General features: G+C 38.1%; 1 protein-coding gene across 3 annotated transcripts in view; it reads left to right on the top strand.

Annotated features, from left to right (window-relative positions):
* Window positions 1-23,795, top strand: part of SNRK (SNF related kinase) — a 57,847-nt gene that overhangs the window by 28,643 nt on the left and 5,409 nt on the right. For all 3 annotated transcript variants that reach the window (XM_055321232.1, XM_055321230.1, XM_055321231.1), the window contains 3 exons: window positions 14,279-14,420; window positions 19,036-19,248; window positions 21,489-21,623. In XM_055321232.1, the coding sequence (XP_055177207.1) occupies window positions 14,279-14,420; window positions 19,036-19,248; window positions 21,489-21,623 (490 nt within the window). The remainder of the gene's footprint in view (window positions 1-14,278; window positions 14,421-19,035; window positions 19,249-21,488; window positions 21,624-23,795) is intronic.

The raw sequence follows: 23,795 nt of genomic DNA, 5'->3' as shown, positions 1-23,795 counted from the left end.
TCCACGTTGACGAAGTTTTCTAAGGCTTCATTCTTGAGTTACGTCATGTAAGAGCAACAAATTTCAGCATCCTTAGCTATCAGTGCCTCTTAGAGAAATATTTATTGATCACTTTCTTTAGATGAGTTCTTGAGTTGTTCCATAGCAGAGCACCATGAAGCAAGCAAATGCTCCTGGAATGCTGAAATGGGCTGTCCTAAGCCCATGTAAAAGTTCATGTATTTTGTTTGTAGTTTTCATTCAGGGTCTCACTTGGATCCTTATTTAGTTAATTTTACATAAAATTCTAGCAAGTTAAGTAAATTAGTATTTTGAGCCTTCCCATAGGTAGGTAACATTAGGGACTTTTTAGAGGTTGGCCCACTGATAGCAAAGATGAGAAAGAACAATGAAATCATAACTGAAAACTCAAAAACATGATATTCCTGAACAATCAGTGGATCAAAGAAGAAATTAAAGGGGAAGTGAAAGTTTCTCAAGACATAGGAAAATGGAAACACAATATACTAGAACAACTATATGCTGACAAACTGGACAACCTAAAAGAAATGGAAAAAGTCTTAGAAACATATAGTCTATCTATTTTGAAAGCGAGCTCTACTTTGAAAACTATAAGACATTGGTGAAAGATATCAAAGGTACAAATAAATGGAAAGAGGCCTGTGTTCATGGATTGGAAGAATTTAATATTGCTAAAACGTCAATATTACCAAAAGCCATCTGTAGATTCAGTGCCATTTCTATCAAGATTCCAAAGATTTTTTTTTTACAGAAATAGCAAAAAGCATTCCTAAAATTTATATGGAACCACAGTAGACCCAAAATAGCCAAAGCCATCCTGAGAAAGAAGAAAGCAGGAAGCATACTTTCTGATTTCAAGCTCTGCTCTAAAGCTCTAGTCCTGTAGAAGAGTGGTTTGGGCATAAAAACAGACAAATGGACCAATGGAACAGGATCAAGAGCCCAGAAAAAAACTCAAGCATTTACATTCACTAATATTTGATAAGGGAGCCTGGAATCCTCATTGAAGAGAAGATACTGTCTTCAATAAATTGAAGAAAATTGGATGTTCACATGTAGAAGAATGAAACTTGACCCCTCCTACACCACTCACAAAAATTAACTTGAAATGGATTAAAAACTTAATGTAAGACCTGAAGCCATGAAACTCTTAGAAGAAAACAGGAAAAACCTCCTTGACATGGGTCTTAGTAATTTATTTGGATATGACACCTAAAGGACAAGCAATAAAATAAAAAACAACTGGGACTACATCAAAGAAAAAAGCTTTTGCACAGGAAAAGAAATCATCAACAAAGTGAAAAACAACCTATGGAATGGGAAGAAATATTTGCAAACCATGTATCTGATAAGTGATTAATATCCAAAATGTATAAAGAACTCCTACAACTCAGTAGTGGCAAAACCAAATAATCTAATTAAAAATGGGTAAAGAACCTAAATAGACGTTTTTCCAGAGAAGATGTACATGAAAAGATGTTCAGCATCACCAATCATTTGAGAAATACAAATTAACACCACAATGTAAGGAGATACCCCTTATACCTGTTAGAAAGGCCATCATCAAAAAGACATTTGTTATCACAAATGCTGGTGTGGATATGGAGAAAAAGGGAACCCCTGTGCCCTGTTAGTTAGAATGTAAACTGGGAATACATCCAATGAAAGGAAAAATACTAATTCAAAAAGATACCTACACCTCCATGTTCAGAACAGCATTATTTACAGTAACCAAGACATTGAAACAACTGTTAGTGTCCATCAGTGGATAAATGAATGAAGAAGTTGTGGTGTGTATATATGTGTGTGTGTGTGTGTGTATACACACACACATATGTATATACATATATACACACACACACACACACACACACAAACAATAGGGTATTATTCAGCTATAAAAATTAGGAAATTCTACCACTTGTGACAATATGGACCATGAAGGTATTACGCTAAGTGGAATAAGGCAGAAAGATAAATATTGTATGATCTTATTCATATGTGGAGTCTAAAACCAAACCAAAACAAACAGCATAGTAAGAAAAAGAGGTCAGATTTGTGGTTATCAGAGGTGAGGGATGGGGGAAGGGGGAATTGGAGGAAGGTGTTCAAAAAATACAAACTTTGCACTGTTGGTGGAAATGTGAACTGGTGCAGCCACTCTGGAAAACTGTGTGGAGGTTCCTCAAAGAGTTAAAAATAGACCTGCCCTATGACCCAGCAATTGCACTGCTGGGGATTTACCCCAAAGATACAGATGCAGTGAAACGCCAGGACACCTGCACCCCGATGTTTCTAGCAGCAATGTCCACAATAGCCAAACTGTGGAAGGACAGCCAAACTGTCCATCGAAAGATGAATGGATAAAGAAGATGTGGTTTATGTGTACAATGGAATATTCCTCAGCCATTAGAAATGACAAATACCCACCACTTGCTTCGACGTGGATGGACCTGGAGGATATTATGCTGAGTGAAATAAGTCAATCGGAGAAGGACAGATATTATGTGGTCTCATTCATTTGGGGAATATAAAAAATAGTGAAAGGGAATTAAGGGGAAAGGAGAAAAAATGAGTGGGAAATATCAGAAAGGGAGACAGAACATGAGAGACTCCTAACTCTGGGAAACGAATTAGGGGAGGTGGGCGGGCAGGTGGGGGTGACTGGGTGACAGGCACTGAAGTGGGCACTTGACGGGATGAGCACTGGGTGTTATTCTATATGTTAACAATTGAACACCAATAAAAAATAAATTTATTAAAAAAATACAAACTTTCAGTTATAAGATAAATAAATACGGGAAATGTAATGAACAGCATCATGACAGTAGTTAACGCTGTTGTATGGTATATAGGAGAGTTAAGAGAACAGATCCTAAGAATTCTCATCATAAGGAGAAAATTTTCTTTTTATTGTATCTATATGAGATAATGGTTGTTGACTAAATTTGTTGTAATCATTTCACAATATGTATAAACCAAATTATCATTCTGTATACCTTAAAGTTATACAGGTGTATGTCAGTTATTTCTTAATAAAAGGAGGAGGGAGGAGAAAAAGCCAAATATGGATGTTTGTTCACCACATGGAGTCCAGGCCATGTGGACTGGTTATGGGCTCTTGGAGGTAGGGCAAAGTACATACTTGTTATGGAAGCAGCTCTAACAGGGGTATCTTGGATGAAGGGTAAGACGGAGCCATCTTTTTATAAGCCAGATGGTTGTTACTTTCTCTGCAAATGAAGGAACAGAGATGAATTGTGGCAAGGTACACAAAGGGCAGTAGTGCCATCTCTCCTGGACGTTTTCCCTTCATTGCCAAGCCCTAAGGTCTCATTATGATTACATCTCAGCGCCTACCACAGTGCCTGGCAAACAGTGATGCCACACATTTATGAAAATTCATTCAGTGTCTGCTTTGTAGCCCTTTAGAGTATGGACCAGTGCCTCCAAGGACAGCACTGTGTTAGCGTGGTTCTTTAGTAATTTTAAGTGATGTGGGAAAACAGGCTCTAAATAGTTTTCACTTCCTCATTATTAGCATCAGAGGAGGAATTAATAAATTATACTGGAAATAATTAAACATTTAAGGAAGAAGGCATGATATATCCCTATCTATGTTATGTGTCAAAATAAATTCTAGGTGAATTAAGGATTTGTATATAAAGAATTAAGCCCCCCCCCCCAGGTAATATTCATACGAACTTGGCCTTTCTAAACAGGAATCATAAGGAAAAGGTGATAGGTATGATAATAGTTTATGGATATAGTGCACATATTTTTTAGAAATTATAATGGAAACCAAGGAAATTATTTGTAATATAGATGATTACTATTCTTACTGTAGAAAGAGCTTTTATAAATCAATGAGGAAATCTAAAGACAAATGAAAAGAGAGTTCATTAAAAAATTATATAAAAAAACAATAAATATGGAAAAGTCTAACTTTAAAAGTAGATGGAGTATTCAGGACTTAGTATAAAGCTACAATAATCAAGACTATTATATTAATGAAAAGGCATACATATAGATCAGTGGAATAGAAGAGAGTCCATAAATAAATCCATACATATATGGTCAACTGATTTTCAGAGGAAATACTAAAGCAATTCAGTGGTGAAAGAGTAAGTAGTTTTTTCAGCAGTGTTGCTGGAACTATTAGATATCTGTATGCAAAAAATGAACCTTGTTCCGTTTCTTACATGACTTAAACTCAACGTGTATCATAGACTTAAATGTGAAATATAAAACTGTAAAACGAAGAAAATATAGAAGGTCTTTGCAGCTTTGACTTAGGCAAAGCTATTTTACTTTATTTTTTAAAACTATTTTAGATATATCAAAAGCATGATCTATAAAAGAAAAATATAATAAATTGGATTGTGTAAAAATCAGCTCCTGCTTCTTGAAAGATGCTGTAAAGCCACCGGCAGGGAGAAAATACTTGCAAATCACATTTCTGATAGAGAATATGTAAAGAATTCCCAAAGGTTAGAAGATACATGCAAATGATAAATCCACTAAGGGGTTAAAATCCAAAATATATAAAGAACTTCTATAACTCAGCACCAAAAAACACAAATAGTCCAATTAAAAAATGGGGCAGAGGAACAGACATTTTCTCCAAGAAGGCATACAGATGGCCAACAGACACATGAAAGATGCTTAGCATCATTAATCATCAGTGAAATGTATATTGAAACTATAGTAGGAGATCACTTCATACCAATCAAAATGGCTAGATCAAAAAGAGAAGAAATAAGCGTTGGTGAGGATGTGGAGAAAAGGGAACCCGTGTGCACTATTGGTACAACTGCTGTGGAAAACAGTATGGTAGTTTCTCAAAAAATTAAAAATAGAAATACTGTGTAGTCCAGTAATTCCACTACTGGATATTTAACCAAAGAAAACAAAAATAGTAATTTGAAAAGATTTATGCACCCTTATGTTTATTGCAGCATTATTTACCATAGCGAAGGTATGGAAGCAACCTAAGCAACCATTGATAGATGAATGGATAAAGGCAATATAGTGTGTACAAACACACACACACAGTGGAGCACCCTTCAGCCATAGAAAAGGATGAGATCTTGCCATTTGTAACAACATGGATGGACCAAGAGGGTATTATGCTAAGTAAGTCAAAGTCAAATGCCATATGTTTACACTTACAAAGGAATCTAAAAAACAAAAATTAAAAAATCAGATTCTTAAGTACAGAGAACAAATGCATGGTTGGTTGCTAGAGAGTTTGGGGGGTGGGGGGAGGGGTGAAATAGATAAAGGGGATTAAGAGGTACAGATTTAAGTAAGTCATGGAAGTGGAAAGTACAAGTAATATTGTAATAACATAAGGTGACATTTATCATGAGCACTGAATAATGTGTAGAATTGTCAAATCGCTATGTTGTACACTTGAAACTAATATAACACTATGTCAGCTGTACTTCAGTAATTTTTTAGAAAAGCTTTTGAAGCTGTTTTTCAGGAAATAATGTAAATGCAGTCAATATGACCATTTTAAGATAAAGCTGTTTTTCTTTATTGCTAGAGATTGTATATAAAAAACTCTCAAAACTCAATAAATTAAAAGGCAACCCAATATTAAAATGAATGAAGGATGTGAACACATAATTCACCAAAGAAGACATAATATAGCAAATAAGCACATATAGATGCTCCACATCATTAGTCATAGGGAGAATGCAAATGAGAACTACATCCTTAGAATGGCTGAATATGAGGGGAAAATAATCAGGATAATAAAAGAAAATACAGTACAAATTAAAACAAATTATCGTATCTTTACCTGTCTAATAGGCTAATATTAAAGAATGTCTGTGGTGTTGATGAGTGTGCGAGGGACTCCCACAGGCTGCTGATAGAATCTTCTGCCCCTAAACATGTATTTTTCATAATCTGAAAAAAAAATAAATGTTAAACACTGGGAAATGCATGGTTATATTTGAGAGAGCTTTCTAGCTAAAGTTTTAATATGAAGGAATAGTCATAATCCTGTGTGGAACTAACCGGATTGTATGTTTATTGTAATTCCTAGGAAGAAAAAACATGCTGACTTTTTTTTAAGGTAGGAAAATAAGTTTTATACACTTTCAGCCACATGCCTGTTTAGGTGTTATGCATGGAAAACAAACCAAAATCAAACATTTCAAGAACCAAATAGTTTGAATTTTGAATCTTATTACAGCAAATACACTAAAGTTTTTTTCCTCTTTATCCTCAGTTAGAAAGTTAAAGTCTTTTGACAAGTTTAAACATTTTGGGCAATCTAGGGTAACGTGTTCTGTTAAAGGATAAACTTCATTTGATTTTGTATCCCCCACATGCATTAAATATGGTGTGCCTTTTGAAAGAGAACCGGTGGGAGTTGGTATATGCAGGTGATTTTTTAAAAAAATGTATTTATTCATGGGAGACAGAGAGGCAGAGACATAGGCAGAGACTCCCAAGGGGAGCCTGATGTGGGACTGGAGCCCAATGAGGGACTCAGTCCGGATCCGAGGATCATGCCTGGGCCGAAGGCAGATGCTCAACCACTGAGCCACCCAGCATCCCTATGCAGGTGATTTTTATTAACTGATATTTTAATGGCTTTTATATTTTTCTTATGTCAGCATACCTCAGCCTTATGCAAAAGGCTCAGCGTTCTTAGAATAAATTTAAGAAAACATCAGAATATTCCACTACCTATTAGAATAAAGCATCAAGCAGACTTCACATTTATAAAATGCTAATCATACAATTCTTTAGTGTGCATGGTTTATCTTGTTTGACTAGACAAATAGAATTGGACATTTTTAGATTTGATTCTAAGTCTAAGCATTCCTACTTTCTAGATCAAAGTTAGACTTGTGAAATTTGCATCATTCATAATCTCGTGGGAAGTTGACATGTGAAATCACTTCTGAAATCTAAGTCTGCAGTCACTGTGTATCCACAGCAGGAGCTCCCCTTTCTGAAGAGCATCCATGTTGAAATTTAATAGAAGAAGGTGTGCGTGTTGCCATGCTCATGGCCCTGTTTTCCACATTTTAAAAGTATTTCTAAAATATGAACACTTTAGACTTTGTGGCTAGTGTTATGATGAAATTAGACAAAAGCCAAAGATTTTTTTCCCATAAGCTTAGTGTAAAAGGAAGTATTTAGTCTTCACAAGGTATTATTTTAAAAGGTATAATTTTGGGAAGCTGTGAATTTGTAACGAATTCCTGCCTCACCCAGGTATTTAGAAATGCCTTGAGGAACTGTTTTGGCTAGGTGGAGATTTGGGAATGCCCCTGAGGTGGGTTGCACTGTGGTGGCTCTGGCTTTGGTGTCCTCTTCCCCTTGTGAACCCTTGGGAGTGCTACGCTCCAGCACACATGGAAGTAGAGGGTGAAATGGCCAGCAGCACTGATGTGGCCCCTTCTCTGGCCTCACAAGACCCAGTGTATATTATTTGAGAGGTTTTTTGGTCCTTGAAAGAAGATAATTGTGCTAAAATTCAAACTAAAATAATTCCTACTGTAACTATTTATGCTGTGGAAGGATTGGTCTATGAATTCATTAAGGAAACCTTGCAGAACCAAGTGTCCCCAGGCCACAGGTTGAGAATCACTATCTCAATTAGTAGACTTTTTTTTTGTTGTTGTTGTTAAATTACCTTTACATTGCTCTAAAGATGTTTTTGCTTATTCCACTGAAGTACATACACTTCATAATGTTCTGTTAAGCACACCTAATTTTAATTACTTTTTAAACAAGCAATAAATGAATGCTCTTGTAAGATAATTTAAATAGTACAGAAGTAGGTGGAATAAAAAGTATTAAATTCTTTTTGCTTTTCCCTACCTGTCTCCTATACTTAGAGGTATGGATTTTCTCCATCCTTGCACATTCTGTAGTGATACATGTAGGGCTCTTTGCCCCAGACACCCTCTCAGAAATTACCAGATGACTGGGGGTGTCCACCTTTTGTAGAAGAGAAAACTGAGGCCCAGAAGGCAGATATAACTTGGCTAAGAACACATAACTAATTACATGGCCGAGGTAGGATTTGATCCCAGGTCTCTCTGATGCTTTAGCCCAGGCCTGCTCTTTTCATTAGGCCATACTGAAGGAAATCACATGATTTTAGCCCGGCCTGTCTTTTTTGCTCTTCATCTATAAAGTTCACTAAAATCAGATTTGTAAAGCAATTTATGAAAGAATGCTGAGTTGGAAGGGTATCTGCTGCTTGTCTGGTTTGGATTTATGACCATGTGCAATCCCACAGTGCATGATTGATAACCTCTGGACTTCTTGAACTTTTTCCTGTTTTCTTTTGAATTGAAAAAACAAGTTTGCATAAGGCGTCAAACCCCTAACTGAAACAAACTGCAGCTTCTCTTCACTGATCCTCACCTCCCCCCACCCCAGGTACTCCAGCTCCTTTCCCTCTTAGCTTTTATCTGAAAGACAGTAATAACTAGTGACTGCCCCTGCAGGAGCAACTGCCTTTTGCAGGGGCCTACCCAAGCAGTATTTGCCAAAGTACTCCTTTCTCTTCAGCTTCAGGTTCACTCTGACATTCAGCAAATTTCTGAGGGTGTAGGGGACGGGTTCTGCTCTCCAGGAGCTCTGAGTAATAGAGGAAAACATCTAATTACAGCTCACTGTGGTGATGCCTCGGTTGCCAGATTGGAGGGCAATTGGGCAGATCTCAGGGAGAGTCGAGCGTCAGTGGTAGGAGGAGCCTTGGAGGATTGTGGGCATGTGCAGGAGTTGGCAGGATCTTCCTGACTTCCAGAAGCAAGTCAGAGGACTCTGTGGTACAGAGTCTGGGTGCCTCCCAGGTTTTGACTGGATAGGTGGAGGTGCCATAAGACCACACTAGAACCTACATGAGATGAATAGATTTGGGTAAAAGGTGATAAACTTAGTGTGGACAGCATTGATTTTTGAAGTCCTCAGGGGGTATTTAGATGAATTCAGGTGTGGGAAAGAAGTGTTTTGAAGTAGGTATGAATGATGGCATGCATTCTAACTTTCTTCTTCCTCCTCCTCCTCCTCTTCTTTCTTCTTTCTTCTTCTTCTTTCTTCTTCGTCTTCCTTTTCTTCTTCTTCATTTATTTATTCATGAAACACACAAAAGGAGAGAGAGGCAGAGACACAGGCAGAGGGAGAAGCAGGCTCCATGCAGGGAGCCCGAAGGGCTGGGCTGAAGGCGGTGCTAAACCGCTGAGCCACTGGGGCTGCCCCCTAACTTTCTTCTTAAGAGAAGAAATGGTTATTACTTTGATAAACCTTTGCTTCTAACCAGAGTATTGGTAAAACCAGAAATAATAATAAGTACTCTAAAACATGGACTTAATCAAATGTTTCATTCCTCTTTTGCCCCACTCTTAACCCTGTTAGTTCAGAAGACCACTTGGAGAATGGTCTCTAGTCTGGTCCCTCAGAACCAACCACTGATCTTGTTGGGAACAAGAATCTTCAGTAATCAGAGTTCTAGGTGATGTTGAATATAGATAAGTAGTTCTTACTGTGTAGGGAGGAATTCACATTAGTAGACCTAGGGTTTCTGAATATCCATATGAGTTACAAATATCCTGAGACCTATGTGTTTGTGTAACAGCACTAAGAAAGCAACATTAGTTTTGGGTCATATGTTAGTGGCCAGTAACCACAGTTGGAACTGAAAAGTGATTGCATAAATCCTGCTGGTTTTAAGTGGTGTTGTAAAAGGTGCTGGTCCCTGCTTCATCTGTAGTGATTTTAGAACATTCGGTAGCTTCTGTTATGGTTGTTGGCTATACTGATAAAAGAAAGCCAGAAGGAAGAAATAGAGGTTTCCACGTGAAACTTTTCTTCTGGTCTTCCCATTTTTATTTCTAATCCCTGCTCGCACTTTTGCTCTCTGGATAATTCACTTCAGAAATGATTTTTTAGAAAACCTCTCAATTATATCATCCTCCACCTAACCCCTGCCCCACCATTTGGCAGTAGCTTTTTTTCAAATTAATCATTAGCATGTTCTTTTATTGTTTTGTTTTCATTTTTGATCTTTTGTCAGCCTGCCTAAAATGATCTTTGTGTATAAACTCCACCTCCAACCCTAGAAATGGCATAATTAAATTGTATTATGACAAGTTGACCTGCTGAATGTTAGCTGGTGAAGAAGATGTCAGTGCTTATTTTTGTGATCTTATTTCCAGCTAACTTGAGAGCTGCCAGGAAGAGGACCAGTAACTTCCAGTCTTTTTACTAACAAAGACCTCATTATCTTTCCACCCCTTCCCACAATTCCATGAGTTGGAAGTGTTTTTTTTTAACCAAAGGAACTGCATTTATTAAGTGGTGTTTTCTTTTTCCAGTTTTATTAACCAAGGACCTATAGCTGGGTCTGAAATCAAAACGTATGCTGTAGATAGGAGTATCAACATTAAATTTGATTTTTCAGATGGTTAATATTTGTTAACATGTGTACCTTTGAGTAGACAATTCCATTAACATTTAAAAAAAATAGAAATAATGTAAAGTCCCTATTCTGTGCTCTTTCTTTCACTTTGCCCCTGTCCATCCTCTACCCCCAGTTATAGACTTGGGGTGGATCCCAAGCTGAGTGTATGATCTGTACCTTGGGAGTGTTTAGTTTTGTAAGCAAGTTTTTTTTTTTTTTATGGAAAAAGATATTTTAAAATAATCACAAAAATAAAATTTTATTAAGCCAACTACCAACTCCCTCCCTCATTTGAGGGGAATATGATAGATAATCTGTCCTAATGCCATTGTTAGTCCTGTAATATCAGATGTCTTGTCCTGGGAACCCCAGATCATGAATTGTCATCTTTTGTAGCTGCATTACTGAGAGACCTTTCCTGTTCCTCTCCCCCAACGTTCACTAGTTTTTCTTGTCTGTGTTGGCTTTGTGCCTTCTTGAGTTTACCTGCTGCTTGTCTCTCACAGTGAATTGAGAGCCCTGGAAAGGCAGGTGTGTCCCCATTCATCTCTGGGTCCGCAGTGCTCAGAAACAGTGCCCACCTGGCACAGATGCATGAGGGCAGGACAGTGCAGCCTCCTTAGGATGCTTTCTTTGTGCTGGGCTCTGGCCCGAATACCCAGCATGGACTTGACTTTCATCTCTTTAATGCCCTCAGCAGCATTAAGAGGCAATGCATTACTGTTACTATTCCCATTTAATGATGGGGGACACATTTAAGTACTTGGTTAAAGTCGTACCACTTTGATGATTTTTTTTTTCTCTTTCCTTTGGCCTTTAGGGTGGACACGTAAAATCATTCAAATACTAAAAAGTAGAATAAGAAGAGAAATTAAGTCTGGAAAATAAGTAAATGGAATAAGCAGCCCCTTGAATAGTTGCGTTGTCTCAGTGAGAGGTCATTTGCCCTTTCTAAAACGGCTCCCTTAGTCACACTTCTGCTCTTCTCTATTCTAGATGCTTCATATCATGTCACATAGCAATGTAAAGTATCAGGCACAGAATCATATTTCTAAATTTCTCAAATTTTAAGCGTTTCTGTGTTTGGAAATTATTTGAACCCTGACTAGAAACAGTATATATATATTTATGTTGTTTTTCTCCTTTTACTCTTCTAACCATGCACCACTTCCTAACAAGTGGTGTGTGAGTTTGCTTGGGCAAATGATCCTGAAGAGAACATTTCCAAATAATTGAACTTCCTTGTTGCTGTTTGAGGTTGGGATTTAACAGAAAATTAAAGTTTTCTTTAACCAGATAAGAATTTGAGGTAATTATTAGTTGATGTTTATGTTATCTGTTACACTTTTAGAACATCAGCTTTGTATAATTGCAGTACCAGGTATCATCTCCAATTTAGTATAAAGAAAAAACTGAAATAACCAGGCTGATTTATCCAGTTAAACCATGAAATGGTGGAAGAAATAATGTAACCAAATTCATTTTATAAAACATTTTTTTGGTAGGATTTGTATGGAAAGATATGAACTGATTGTATCTCAAATACATGTGTATTAATGGTTGGACTTGGTTATAGTAGTAGCTTTAGACATTGTCAATATTTGAACAATGGAAGAGAGAAGACAGTTTTTATTTTAACTACCCTGATTTTTATGTTTATGTGTTTTTATTGCAAGCCACTTAAAATATCTTCCCTTCTTTGGGGATGAGATAGCTAAAAATAATCAGAAGAGCACAAAATAATATAAATCAACCAAAAATAAAAATGTGTGTTTTCCTTCTATAAAGAACATTAGTGAAAAGATGAGTTTACTTTATAGTGAATTTCTAAAAATATAACTGCTTGTAAAATGAGGGACACATGTATTAAAGCGAGAATGATTATAATTGTCACTTGTTCATAGTAGTGGCTTGCGAGTTGGGGCAGGTGACCAATAATAGGTTCAGGTTGTTCAAAGAGGGTTTAAATTAAACAGCTATAGATTTCCGTTGAAATTCCCAACAAGTTACAACTAGTATTTGTGTTATAAATTCTTCCCACTGGATTTTTTGTTTAAAGATATTTATTTATTTATTCATTCATTCATTCATTCATGACAGACACACACACACACACAGAGGCAGAGGCACAGAGCAGAGAGAGGCTTCATGCAGGGAGCCCAATGTGGGACTCAATCCCAGGACTCCAGGATCACACCCTGGGCCGAAGGCAGGTGCTAAACCGCTGAACCACCCAGGGATCCCCACCCACTGAATATTTAAATAGTAGGTGCAGCTAGCCACCATTACTCAGATTGTTTGACTTTGTATGGGGACGGCCATCTGCATTCCAAGATCAAGGTAAAGAAATGTGGGTCAGTGAGTAGAGTGGAGTCCTGAGCCAGCTTGCTGTCCTGGGGCTCTAGGTCACATAATGTATTCAGCCAACAAGCAATGCTAGGCAGACCTCCTGGAGACACTGAAGAGCCAGGGGTGTGGACTGAATGATCTTTAAGTCCCTTTCATTCTTACATATGTAGTGTTTAAGTTTAATAGATTTTTCCATCTGCTTCACTAATTTTCACTGAAGCATCCTTAGTAAAATTTATTGTACATACAAAAAAGAAAAATCGCAGTGTGTATAACTGTTGGGTTTCTGCCCTTCTTGCTCTATTTGTTTAGTTTGGACCAAGGAGAGGATATTTTATTGACAGGTTGTAATTCTGCTGGAAAATAATATGGATCCTACATTATTTGGGTGTTTAAGCTTAAATGGAAACAGCAGCTGAGTATTAACAGATGTGTCAAAGTCCTTGTGGTTTGCATTCTCTTCTTTTTGTGGTCAAAAGCTTCTTGAATTCATGTCTTATATATTAATGCTTATGTAATCATGCCTATACTTTAGTTTCTGGGATGAATGAATGATTTGTGGTACCCTTCCTAAATGAATTCATCCTTTTTTCATTTGAAAAAGCATCATTGTCCCAACTGATTGGTGAGATTTTTATCTAATGGCAAGAAATAGGGCGTTATTTGATCTTGTAGGAGTTAGTCTCACTCCTAGGAGTTAGGAAGGTTGAGAGTGTCCTCAGATGTCAACTAGTCCAGTCTTACAATCACTACAGGAATGTCTTATGCAGAATATTAGACAGCCTCGCCTTTGCTGAAATACTTAAAGTGATGGGAAACCTACTGTCTCTTCCAGTGTTTTATTAAGGAGCTTCTGCTGTTTTTAAACCAAAGTGTGCCTCCTCGTTACTTACACCTTCAGACCTAGTTCTGTCCTCTGAAGTGATGTATAACCTGTCCTTTTCTTTGATAGCACAGAAATATTTCTTCTCTCTGAATTTTAATTTTCTTAACTATAAAATGACTGTGACTTACATTGTCTGGTTATCTCACCAGGACTGAGGTAAAGGACACCTGAGATAATTGTGATGTTAAGCAAAAATCTTTTTCATGTCTCAGAGTATTAATATATTTTAGTTTTTTCTTTGGTAAATAGCCATATGAGAAAGACAGCCAGCCATCTGTTGTCCAGTGGTTTGGGAACCTTGATAGGCACTTTCCACATGATGTTCTTGCCATTAATGAATTGACTTGTCTCTTCGCTGAACATGTATTGACTATTCACTATGTGACTGAAGTGAATATAAAAACAGTGAACAAGACAGATACCTTCCCTGCCTTATTGAGACTTAAGTTTTCTTCTTAGATGTTTTTCTTTGAGATATAATTGCTTTTCACTATTCTAATAAAGTAATATTGTTAGTCTCTTTTTGCTCTTAGTGCTTTTGGTTCTTACCCAATATTTAACAGTATGTCTTTGATTTGTAGATATATGGAGTCTGGGAGTGATCCTTTTCATGTTGGTGTGTGGGCAGCCACCCTTTCAAGAGGCCAATGACAGTGAAACATTGACAATGATCATGGATTGCAAATATACAGTACCATCCCACGTGTCCAAAGAGTGTAAAGAGTAAGTAAAAACAGAACAAGAATATGGAAACTTAAGCACTCATAATAAAACCAGAAGTTTTATTTATTTCTTTAAAGATTTTGATTGATTGATTGATTGATTGATAGATAGCATGAGCAAGGGGAGGAGGAGGGGCAAAGGGAAAGGGAGGAAGAGGAAATTTCAAGCAGACCCGGCCCTGAGTGTGGAGCCCTACTTGGGGCTCAGTCTCATGTCCCTGAGATCATGACCTGACCTGAAATCAAGAGTTAGATGCCTAACTGATTGAGCCATGCAGGCATCCCAGAAGTTTTGTTTTATTCCAATAACATCAAAAAAAACTTTGAGATAACTTCAGCATATAAGCATCTGCTGGGTTTGTTTAATTTTTGAACTGATAATTTTTTGTTAACTGTGTTTTGAGAGGTTAACCCAGAATATGATTTGAAGTCTAATATTGGAGTGCAAAATGTATTAGTCTATTTCTTAAATATGCTTGTTTTCAAGAAACCCATTATATGCCTCTTCAGCCTCTAGGAATGGTAGTTAGGTGCTTGAAATGAAGATATTACCAAAAAGCAAGACCACCTGGAATTATTTTAAATTCCAGAGAAAAGTTAAGAGATTTCTTTGCCTGAAATAGACCACCAACACACCATTTTTAAGTTTTACATAATGTGTTGCTTAATTTTATTCATGCACTGCTCTCCCCAATTGGTTAATGTGACTGTGAGAAGCCAGCAACCAAAAGTACACTTAATTTGATTATTTGGAATTTAAAGTACTTTATAGTTCTATGATATGTATAGTGAGAAGTACAGTAATGGAATAAAAGTACTGTTAGAAGTTCAGTATTTCATTGACATTATGGGTGATATATATATATATTTTTTTAAATGGGTGATTTTTTTTTTTTTTGAGTAAGTTCAGCTGAGATTAAAGGATTTTCTGTAACAAAGATTTGAGTTTTTCTCATCAACTTGTAAGAAGGAAATCTTATGGTTTGAGAAATCTTTTCTCTAAATGGAACCCCATCTTAGGCCCATGTGGTAGATGATTAAGAACCTACCTATTCAAACTCTCTGGATTCAAATGCAGGCTTCTCCTGTATGTGAGATGATATGAGATTGTAGATGTGAGAATGGTAGAACCTGTTGTCCAGCATTAGAAATAGAACAGTTGTAATATCTTAGAAGCCTTCTCTCTCTTCTAGAGGAATTATTTTTAATAATTGTAGGACTATTCAGTTTTCTACTTTTTCCTATGTCAATTTTGTGAACTTTTTTTAAGGAGCTTGCCCATTTTATCTAAATTTTCAGATGTATTGGCCTCAAGTATTTACGTTCTCTGATTATATTTGTAAAATATATAGATCAGTGGAGATGTTGCCCTTTATCATTCCAATATTAACAGTTTTTGCCTTCTCTTGTTTTGGTCTTGATCCGTTCTTGCCTGAGGTTTGTTAATTTTATTAGTCTTTTTCAAGGAACTGCCATTTATCTTTATTAATTGACTTGTATTTTTTGTTTTATGTTGTGAATTTCATCTATTACTTCCTTCTACCTCCTTCATGGGCGAATTCTCTTTTTATGTTGGATACTTAGCTCACAAATTTTCATTTTCTAATGTCATAGTTAAGGTTATAAGTTGCCTCCTTGTACCATTTTTGCGATATCTTACTAGTTTTGACTTATAGCCCTGTTATTATTTAGTTCTGATTATTTTTTAGCTTCAAATGGTTTATTTCACCTCTAAATTTTTAGAGGGGTGTTTTAGAGGGGTGTTTTACATTTCCAATTTTTTCTAATTACTTTTTTGTTATTCATTTTTAACTTAATTGCATTATGGTCAAGAATATAGTCTATAATAGTACTAGTTTTGTTTTTTTTTTTTTTTTCAAATTGTTGAGGCTTGCTTAGTGCCTAGCATGGTGTCAATTTTTGTAAATGACCTTTTTGTTTTGGAAAAGAATGTATATTTTCCAGTTGTCAGGGTCAGAGTTCTATATAAATCCTTAAGGTTGGTTGAGCTTGTTAATTATGCTATTTTAAATTACACATCTTTTCTAAGTTTTTTTTTTTCTAAGTTTTTTGATTACTTGATTCAAAACTGAGATATTCTTCCACTATGATGATGATTTATTGTTTTATTCTTAGAGGTCTGTCAGTTTTTGCTTTGAGCGTTTTGAGGCAGTGCTGTTAGGTACATATTGTACTTTACTGGTGAATTGAACTTGTACATTACTATTTATCTCTAATGATACTTTATGCCTTAAAGTCATTCTGTGTTATCTAGTTTTAGTTAGCCACATCAGTCTTATTTTGGTCAGCATTTATGTGCTATATAGTTTTCCATTCATTTACTTTAAACCTTTCATCGTCTTGGTTTTAAGTACATCTTTTTAACAGCTGGGAGCTGGAGTTTAATCCTTTCTGAGAATTTTTGTCTTTTCATCAGAGTTTATCCCATTCATATTTATTGTCTTCACCTTTTGACATACTTATGCTCTTTCTATATGCTTCATATTTGTCCTACTTTTTTCTCTTTATATCTTTATGTCTGTTCCTTTTTTGGGGTTGATGCAAGTTTTTCTTTTTTCACTAGCTTGGGAGTTACAGTCAGTTGTTTTTAGTGATTATCCTGTTTTAATACACATATCTGTATGCTTAATTTAATAAAGTCGATAATTAATCCTTATCTCTTCCTAAACAACACAGAATCCTTAAAACACTTTACCATTTGATGTTTTTTAACTCCACAAATTATGAATATTATTATTCTGTATAGTAAAAAAAAAAATTTAGAATTACCCAGATGTTTGGTAAGAACTTGGTATATATCTTTCCATTTGGGATCAAATTCTTTTGGGCTATAAATCAAATACCCTTTAGAATTTCTTTGATGAGCATTTGTTGGTGATCAACTTTCTCAATTTTTCATTGAAAATCTCTTAATGATACATGTGCCCTTGAAGGACAGTTTGACGGAGTGTGGAATTCTAGGTGGACCGTTGTTTTCTCTCAGGTTATTGAAGACACATCTCTGATATGTCTTGTTGCTTTTGGGAAGTCAGCTGTTTGTGTTATTTTTCTTGCACAGGTGATCTGTCTCTTCTCAGGCTGCTCTAAGAGCTTCTATTCATTCTGCTTAGGATGTGTTAGGCTTTTTGGGTTAGGATTTGTGTTCTTTCGTGAGTTTGGAAAATCCTTAGCCATTATCTTTTCAAATGCAGTTTCTTGCCCATTCCCTTGTATTTTCACTCTGTCCACACCTTGCCTTTTCTTAGTCCACCAATGTAGGGTTACTTCCTTGGTTCTATCTTCCAATTCATTAATTCTCTTTATGTCTAATTTAAAAAAAATGTCCATTGCTTTTTTTTTTTTTAAGTCTTTTGTATTTCAGGCTTGTCCATGTCTTAAACATATTCAACACAGTTATATATATATATATATATATATATATATATATATATATATATACACAGTTTTATTATTCTGTGTCTGAAAATTTCAGTATTTGTAGACTTTGCATTCTGATTTTGCCATCATGTTTTTTTAGTTCTTGTTAAAGGTACTTGTTTCCTTTGTATTTTTTGATTGTGAGGTCATATTTCTTGTAATATTATGTAGGGAATTCTTTTAAGTTACATTCCTATGGAAAGGGTTTGCATTTTCTTCTCTATTGTAGTTACTCAGGAGCACCTTCAGCTTAAAACCACCTTAAATTAACCTCTTCTCTATGCATACCATGCAGATTAATTTGGACCACAGGTCCATTAATTTGGACCACAGACTTGTGTGAGGACCTGTCGCTAGAAAATCGTAGACGAGATTTCCCTGCCCTACCTCCATAGCCAGTGTTGAGGCAAGCAGGTTTCCTTCTTGATATCTTAGCAGTAGATTTGTTTCTCATTTCTTAGTCACCGTTACACTGAAGCTGGGATTCCAGCACTTTACAAGGGCTCTAGTTGTACTTTTTGCCCTCAGTAGGCCCTACTACACATTGTATTCTATTTTGTGCACTCGGTGTGGCTTTCAAAACCAAAGCAGAAGCAATCAGGTCAAAGGCTAGCTTTGTCATTTGCCTCCTAAAAGTCCTGCTTTGAATACATTTTTATCTGTTGAGCCTGCCTTCCTGCCTTTTATCCTTCCATCCTTAAGTATTTGTGTATTTGTTGCTATGCCAGCACAATGCATTTAAACAAAATATATGTTTAAAATATATTTTAAATGCCACAGCATTTTGATGGTTTTCATCAGGGTCATTTATTCTTCCTGAAGCAGAAGTTGGCGCATGCACTGTATTCTTTATGTCATTGCTGATCATGATAGCCGGTTCTGGTATGCCACTAAGCCACAGTTAATTCAAGGGCACATATTGATAGCTAGAGTTAATTCTAGATGCTAGGAATCTGTTTGGCTTATCAGTATATCCAGCAGTTGTGATTTTCTATTTATGAATCTAATGGTACTAAATTTTCTTTATTCCCATCTGCCTTGCCACCATCACCACCACTAGTGAACCTAATGAAATTGATGGTATAAGTGTAGGAAATAATTCTGATTAATAAAATAATCCACTGTTACTAACCCCTGCCAACAGTTTGCTCTAACGGTGGACTTGCCTTCCTTTCCAGCCTGATCACACGGATGCTACAGAGAGATCCCAAAAGAAGGGCCTCCTTAGAAGAGATTGAAAATCATCCATGGCTTCAGGGAGTGGACCCTTCACCGGCCACAAAGTATAACATCCCCCTTGTGTCATACAAAAACCTCTCGGAGGAAGAACACAACAGCATCATTCAGCGCATGGTGCTGGGGGACATTGCGGACCGAGACGCCATTGTAGAGTATGTCAGCACTTATCAGCATGGGGCCATGGGTTAGGGTTCTTGGAATGATCTCTCCTTTTAACTTGTTAGGGCCTGTGGACACTGTAATGGGGAGCGTTCTCAATTGGCAGGGGCTATGTCATTTGTTTCTAGAGTGCCTGGCCCAGTGCCTGTCTTATAGTTTCAGACTTCATTGTTCAGTTGTTTTTATTTTCATATTATGAGTAGGTTCTACCATTGCTGGGTGGCATCAGCGAATGCTGTGGCCTCTGTCCCTTCCTCTAGGGGTGGATCGGAATAGCTTCTTTTGTATCTTAGTACATTTATTTTTCATAGCGGCATCTTCTCCATTGTCATGTCTCTCTGCTTCCCACAGCAATCTGGAAACATGGGAAGGAGCACAGTCCTCTAAATCAGAGGGCGACATATGGGGCCTGTTACACATTGTTGTAAGGAAAATTTTAGGGGGCCACAGTAATGCCTCCATGGCTTGGATATTGTCATTGGCCACATTGTGCTGCAATATCAGGGTAGCTATAAGACCACATGACCCACAAAGCCTAGAATGTTTACTTTTTGGCCCTTCTGAGCCCTTGGTGCAGCAGTCTGTAACCCACAAGATACAGAGTTGTTAAATAAGTCGTTTAAAACAGTATAAAGATTCTGTTGCTTTGTTTTAATAATGATTTATTTCTGTCTTAATAATGATTTATTTATTTATTTAATTTAATAATGATTTGTCCTGTCTAGAAAATTACAAAGTATTTCCACAAATGAAGAGTCAAAAATTACTTACCCTGTTGAATGAAATAGTCGGGTATGATGGAAAGAGGATCTACTCGGGGAGGGGAAAAAAACCCCAAAAACTCAGATTCAGAATTCTGATTGAAGTACAAATTTCTACAGATTTCCAGCTGCATTATGAATTTTCATACTTAATGACCTTTAATGAACAGGAAGAGCAGGACACTTGGCTATTCCTGCCAAGGGCACTCACTTTAGGAATATGTAGAAAGTGATTTTTCATTTTGAGTGTATAGAAGGCTATTTGTATCTCCCTGAATTGGCTCAGTGTTCTTAGCTTAAATAAATACATGCAGTGGTACCATTTTAGAACTATTTGATTCATGTAAATTCAATGATGAATCCGCAGGGAGGGATAGTCTCATTGGTTCCGGCAACCCTCTTTGCCTGTCCACCATGGACAGGTGCACAGGGAGCAGGGGCTGGGAGGCCCGAGCTTACTCTGCCCCTAGCTGCTCTCAGGTCTTGTCTGTGGCTTGTGTCTGTGACCAGCTCCTCCTCCTAGGCATGATTCCTCCACTCAAAGACACATGTTTCCCTTGAAATAAGCCATTGACCTTATCTGGTATTCCACTTAGAAAAGCATCTAAGAAGTCATTCTGAGTCCCGAATTTCATCTTGGGCTGACTTCAGAGTCTTGCATCTCAGTCTGCCCTGCCCCCATGAGCTGTGACCCCTTGTTCCTTTTGTGAAAAGCGATCCTTGTATTGCTCGTTTCCTGAGTGTCGCTTGTGTGTTTTCACGAACCATGGAAGGTTTTTGCAAAGTGCACTTCTGTATTTCTGGGCCCTTCGGCAGTTGGCAGGCTGGGCCAGCCGCAGGAGAGGAGGCGGCCGGGTGCCCTGTGGGCGGGATGCTGCCAGCTTCTGGCCTGCGGGGTGCCTGCTCAGACTAGGCACCCTGAGCACTCTTTAGAAATGGATGAATGGATACATTGATTTTATTCAGAGAAGAGGCTAATGACAGGCTCTCAGTTACATTAATAATTCATTAAATGCAGAAAGTGTAAAAATAAAAACTTACCCTTGTTTTTCTGATTGATACTAGTATTTCAGTGCATATTCATGTAGCTCATTTCATACTTCTGATGGAAGCCAGTAAGCCAATTTAATGGAAATGAACACTTTGACACAGATTAGAGTTTATATAATGCATACATTCTTGGAAAGCTTCATCACCTTTTTTTATGCATTGAAAACTGACATCCAGCTCAGCTGCCATCAGCATTTGGATTTTTCTTACCAACTGAATGTTTCTATGTAGTTTCTTAGAATTTCAAGAGCAGTCTAACTACTAGGTTTCTCTTTTTCTTCTGTTTTTTCATCATTTTAAAGATTCCAGGTTATTGAATTTCATTTGCTTGTACTTCAAACAACAACAAAAAATTGAGTTCTGCTTGTGAAAAAGCAAACGTGCTAATGTGGCTTATATTTATTCTCCCTTATTTTCCTCAGAGCCCTGGAAACCAATAGGTATAACCACATCACGGCCACTTACTTCTTGCTTGCTGAAAGGATCCTGAGGGAAAAGCAAGAGAAAGAAATACAAACCAGATCTGCAAGTCCTAGCAATATCAAGGCCCAGTTTAGGTGAGAACAAAATCTTCACTGATTTTAGTAAGTTAATGTTTTGAAATAGAGAGCCCCTATGCTTCCTAACTCTTTGGGGCACGAGTATAAACCATGGTGACAGCCTCACTGGTGGGGCCATGCCTGGGCTCTCCATGTGTGGGAGTCTTGTTCCCCCATCATCAAGGCCACCTTCCCTCCTGGGGCCGCAGCAGAGGAGCTGTGGCTGTTGGCCTGCTCAGGAGAACACGTTTGGAGAAGCAGCCTCAAGCAGAGTGTCTGTCAACTACTTTCATTAAACTGTTCCAGATCTGATATGTATTAATGTGTTATTTTCTTTTCATTTTGTTTTCATTCCAGCAACAAAGCCAAGTTTTCCCTCCATTATTTCAAATAATTTTTAAGAACACTTAGGGTGTTTCTGTGCTGTGATGTTATCTCAGGATTTCAGTGATTTGACATATCAGCTAGTTGATTTATTGGCTGCTTGACCTTCGGAGGTCACGTCACCTCTTTTTGACTCAGCTTCCTGGTCTGTGAAATGAGGGTAATGCCACAATCTGCCTCCTGAGCTGCGCTCCACGTGTTTGCGGTCACTGTTAGGAGTATTTCACCACCACTGGTGTCTTTGGTAAAGTTGTGACTGTGCTCTCCCCTGTTTTTTCCCCTCTTCCCCCCTCCCCTCCCCCCTCCCACTTTGCTTTTTCTTCTGCTGTATTAGCTTTCCATTTAAAATCAAGGCTAGGGAGGTCACATTTTTACATGACCACTATGAAAGCTATGTAGAATTTATCTTTCCCTCTCCAGATAGAATAATCCATGGAAGTGTAGTGATTGAAAAACAGAAGGTTGCTCCCAGTTCTGAATAATTCTCTACTCATACATCCATATACAAATATGTGTGTGTGAATATGTAATAATAATTATTTACAATAGGCAGAAAGCCATTGGATTTAAATTACTTGCAGTCAGCTTGCTATGTGTATGTTGTTACTTGGGATGCAGCAACAGAGACGAGAGAAGAAAACATTTCTGGGTGACCAAAGAATAAAGATTTAGAAATTTAGAACTGGACTCAGTACCTTCGTTTATATCTTGGATGGAGGCTTCTGTAATGAAACGTAGGCACACTGTCTGCTATCTGTGTGGAAAGGATGGGTCCCAGGAAGCCAAGGACTCGGGCAGGAGACAGTCCAGGACAGTGACTTTGAGTGGTGAGGTCATCCTAGTCCTGACCTGAACTCCCTGATGGAAAAGAGCAGGTTAACCACGCCTTGGGCCAAGCGTCTGGGGTCACCCCAGCCTTACAGAACGGACTCTTTGGATTTGAGCCGTTTTCAGCGACACAGGAAAGTTGATCACATATGTGAATGAGTTAAGTTGCTTTTACCTTATTCTTAAAGTCACCAAGCCAACAGAGGCTCTAAAGAAATATCAGAGCCTTCCCTCAAGTTTTCCTTTCATCCTCTTGGGGATGCTGGAGTGGAGGGGCTGTGTGGGCCTCGCCTCCTCCCCAGCCCAAGGCAAGTCATGCTTCTACTTCTACTTCCTGGCCTTATTTTTACTGTCACTGTGACTTTATGGTTAAAACCCCAGACCTGACTTGGTTCTGTCGCTGGACATGCCTTCAGGTCAGAGTGGCCTGGGGCTCCGGACCCTAGACTGAGTCAGGAGACAGGTATTTGAACGGGCATAGCTGTTCCGGAGGTTGAGGTAGGCAGGGTGAGCCAGGGAGCCCCAAGTGCACAGAGAGTGCCTCCTTCGGGTCCTGCCAGTGTGGGCTGGAAGTGTGGTGTGGTCTGAGTATTAGAAGAGGCCTCTGGAGGTCCTCCAAGGAGTAGACCCCAGCAAGGGAGGGCTCAGTGCCAGCATCCTCTCAGAGCTCAGGAAGTGAGGAGGAGCACGGAGACCAGACCAGACCGCAGTAGCCCCTCAGAAGCTCCCGCGGGGGTGGGGGGTGGGGTGGGGGGTGGGGTTGGGGGGGTGGAGAGTAGCCTTGGAACCCCAGGCTACATGTTGTCCTCAAGCCTGCGCCACCTTGGGCAGGTTTCTTACCCTGTCTGCATTCTTACTTGTTCATCTGTGAAGGGGATAATAGTGGCCCCCACTTGTGGAGGGGTGGGGGGATGAAGCACGTCCATCCCTGTCAGGTTCCCGTGGTGGTGCTGGCTCCAGTAGGCCCTCAGGCCTTGT

Source organism: Nyctereutes procyonoides, unplaced genomic scaffold (genome assembly GCF_905146905.1).
Source record: "Nyctereutes procyonoides isolate TBG_1078 unplaced genomic scaffold, NYPRO_anot_genome, whole genome shotgun sequence".
Classification (NCBI taxonomy): Eukaryota; Metazoa; Chordata; class Mammalia; order Carnivora; family Canidae; genus Nyctereutes; species Nyctereutes procyonoides.
The sequence above is the reverse complement of the archived record's forward strand: the minus strand, read 5'-3'. Positions and strand labels throughout refer to the sequence as shown.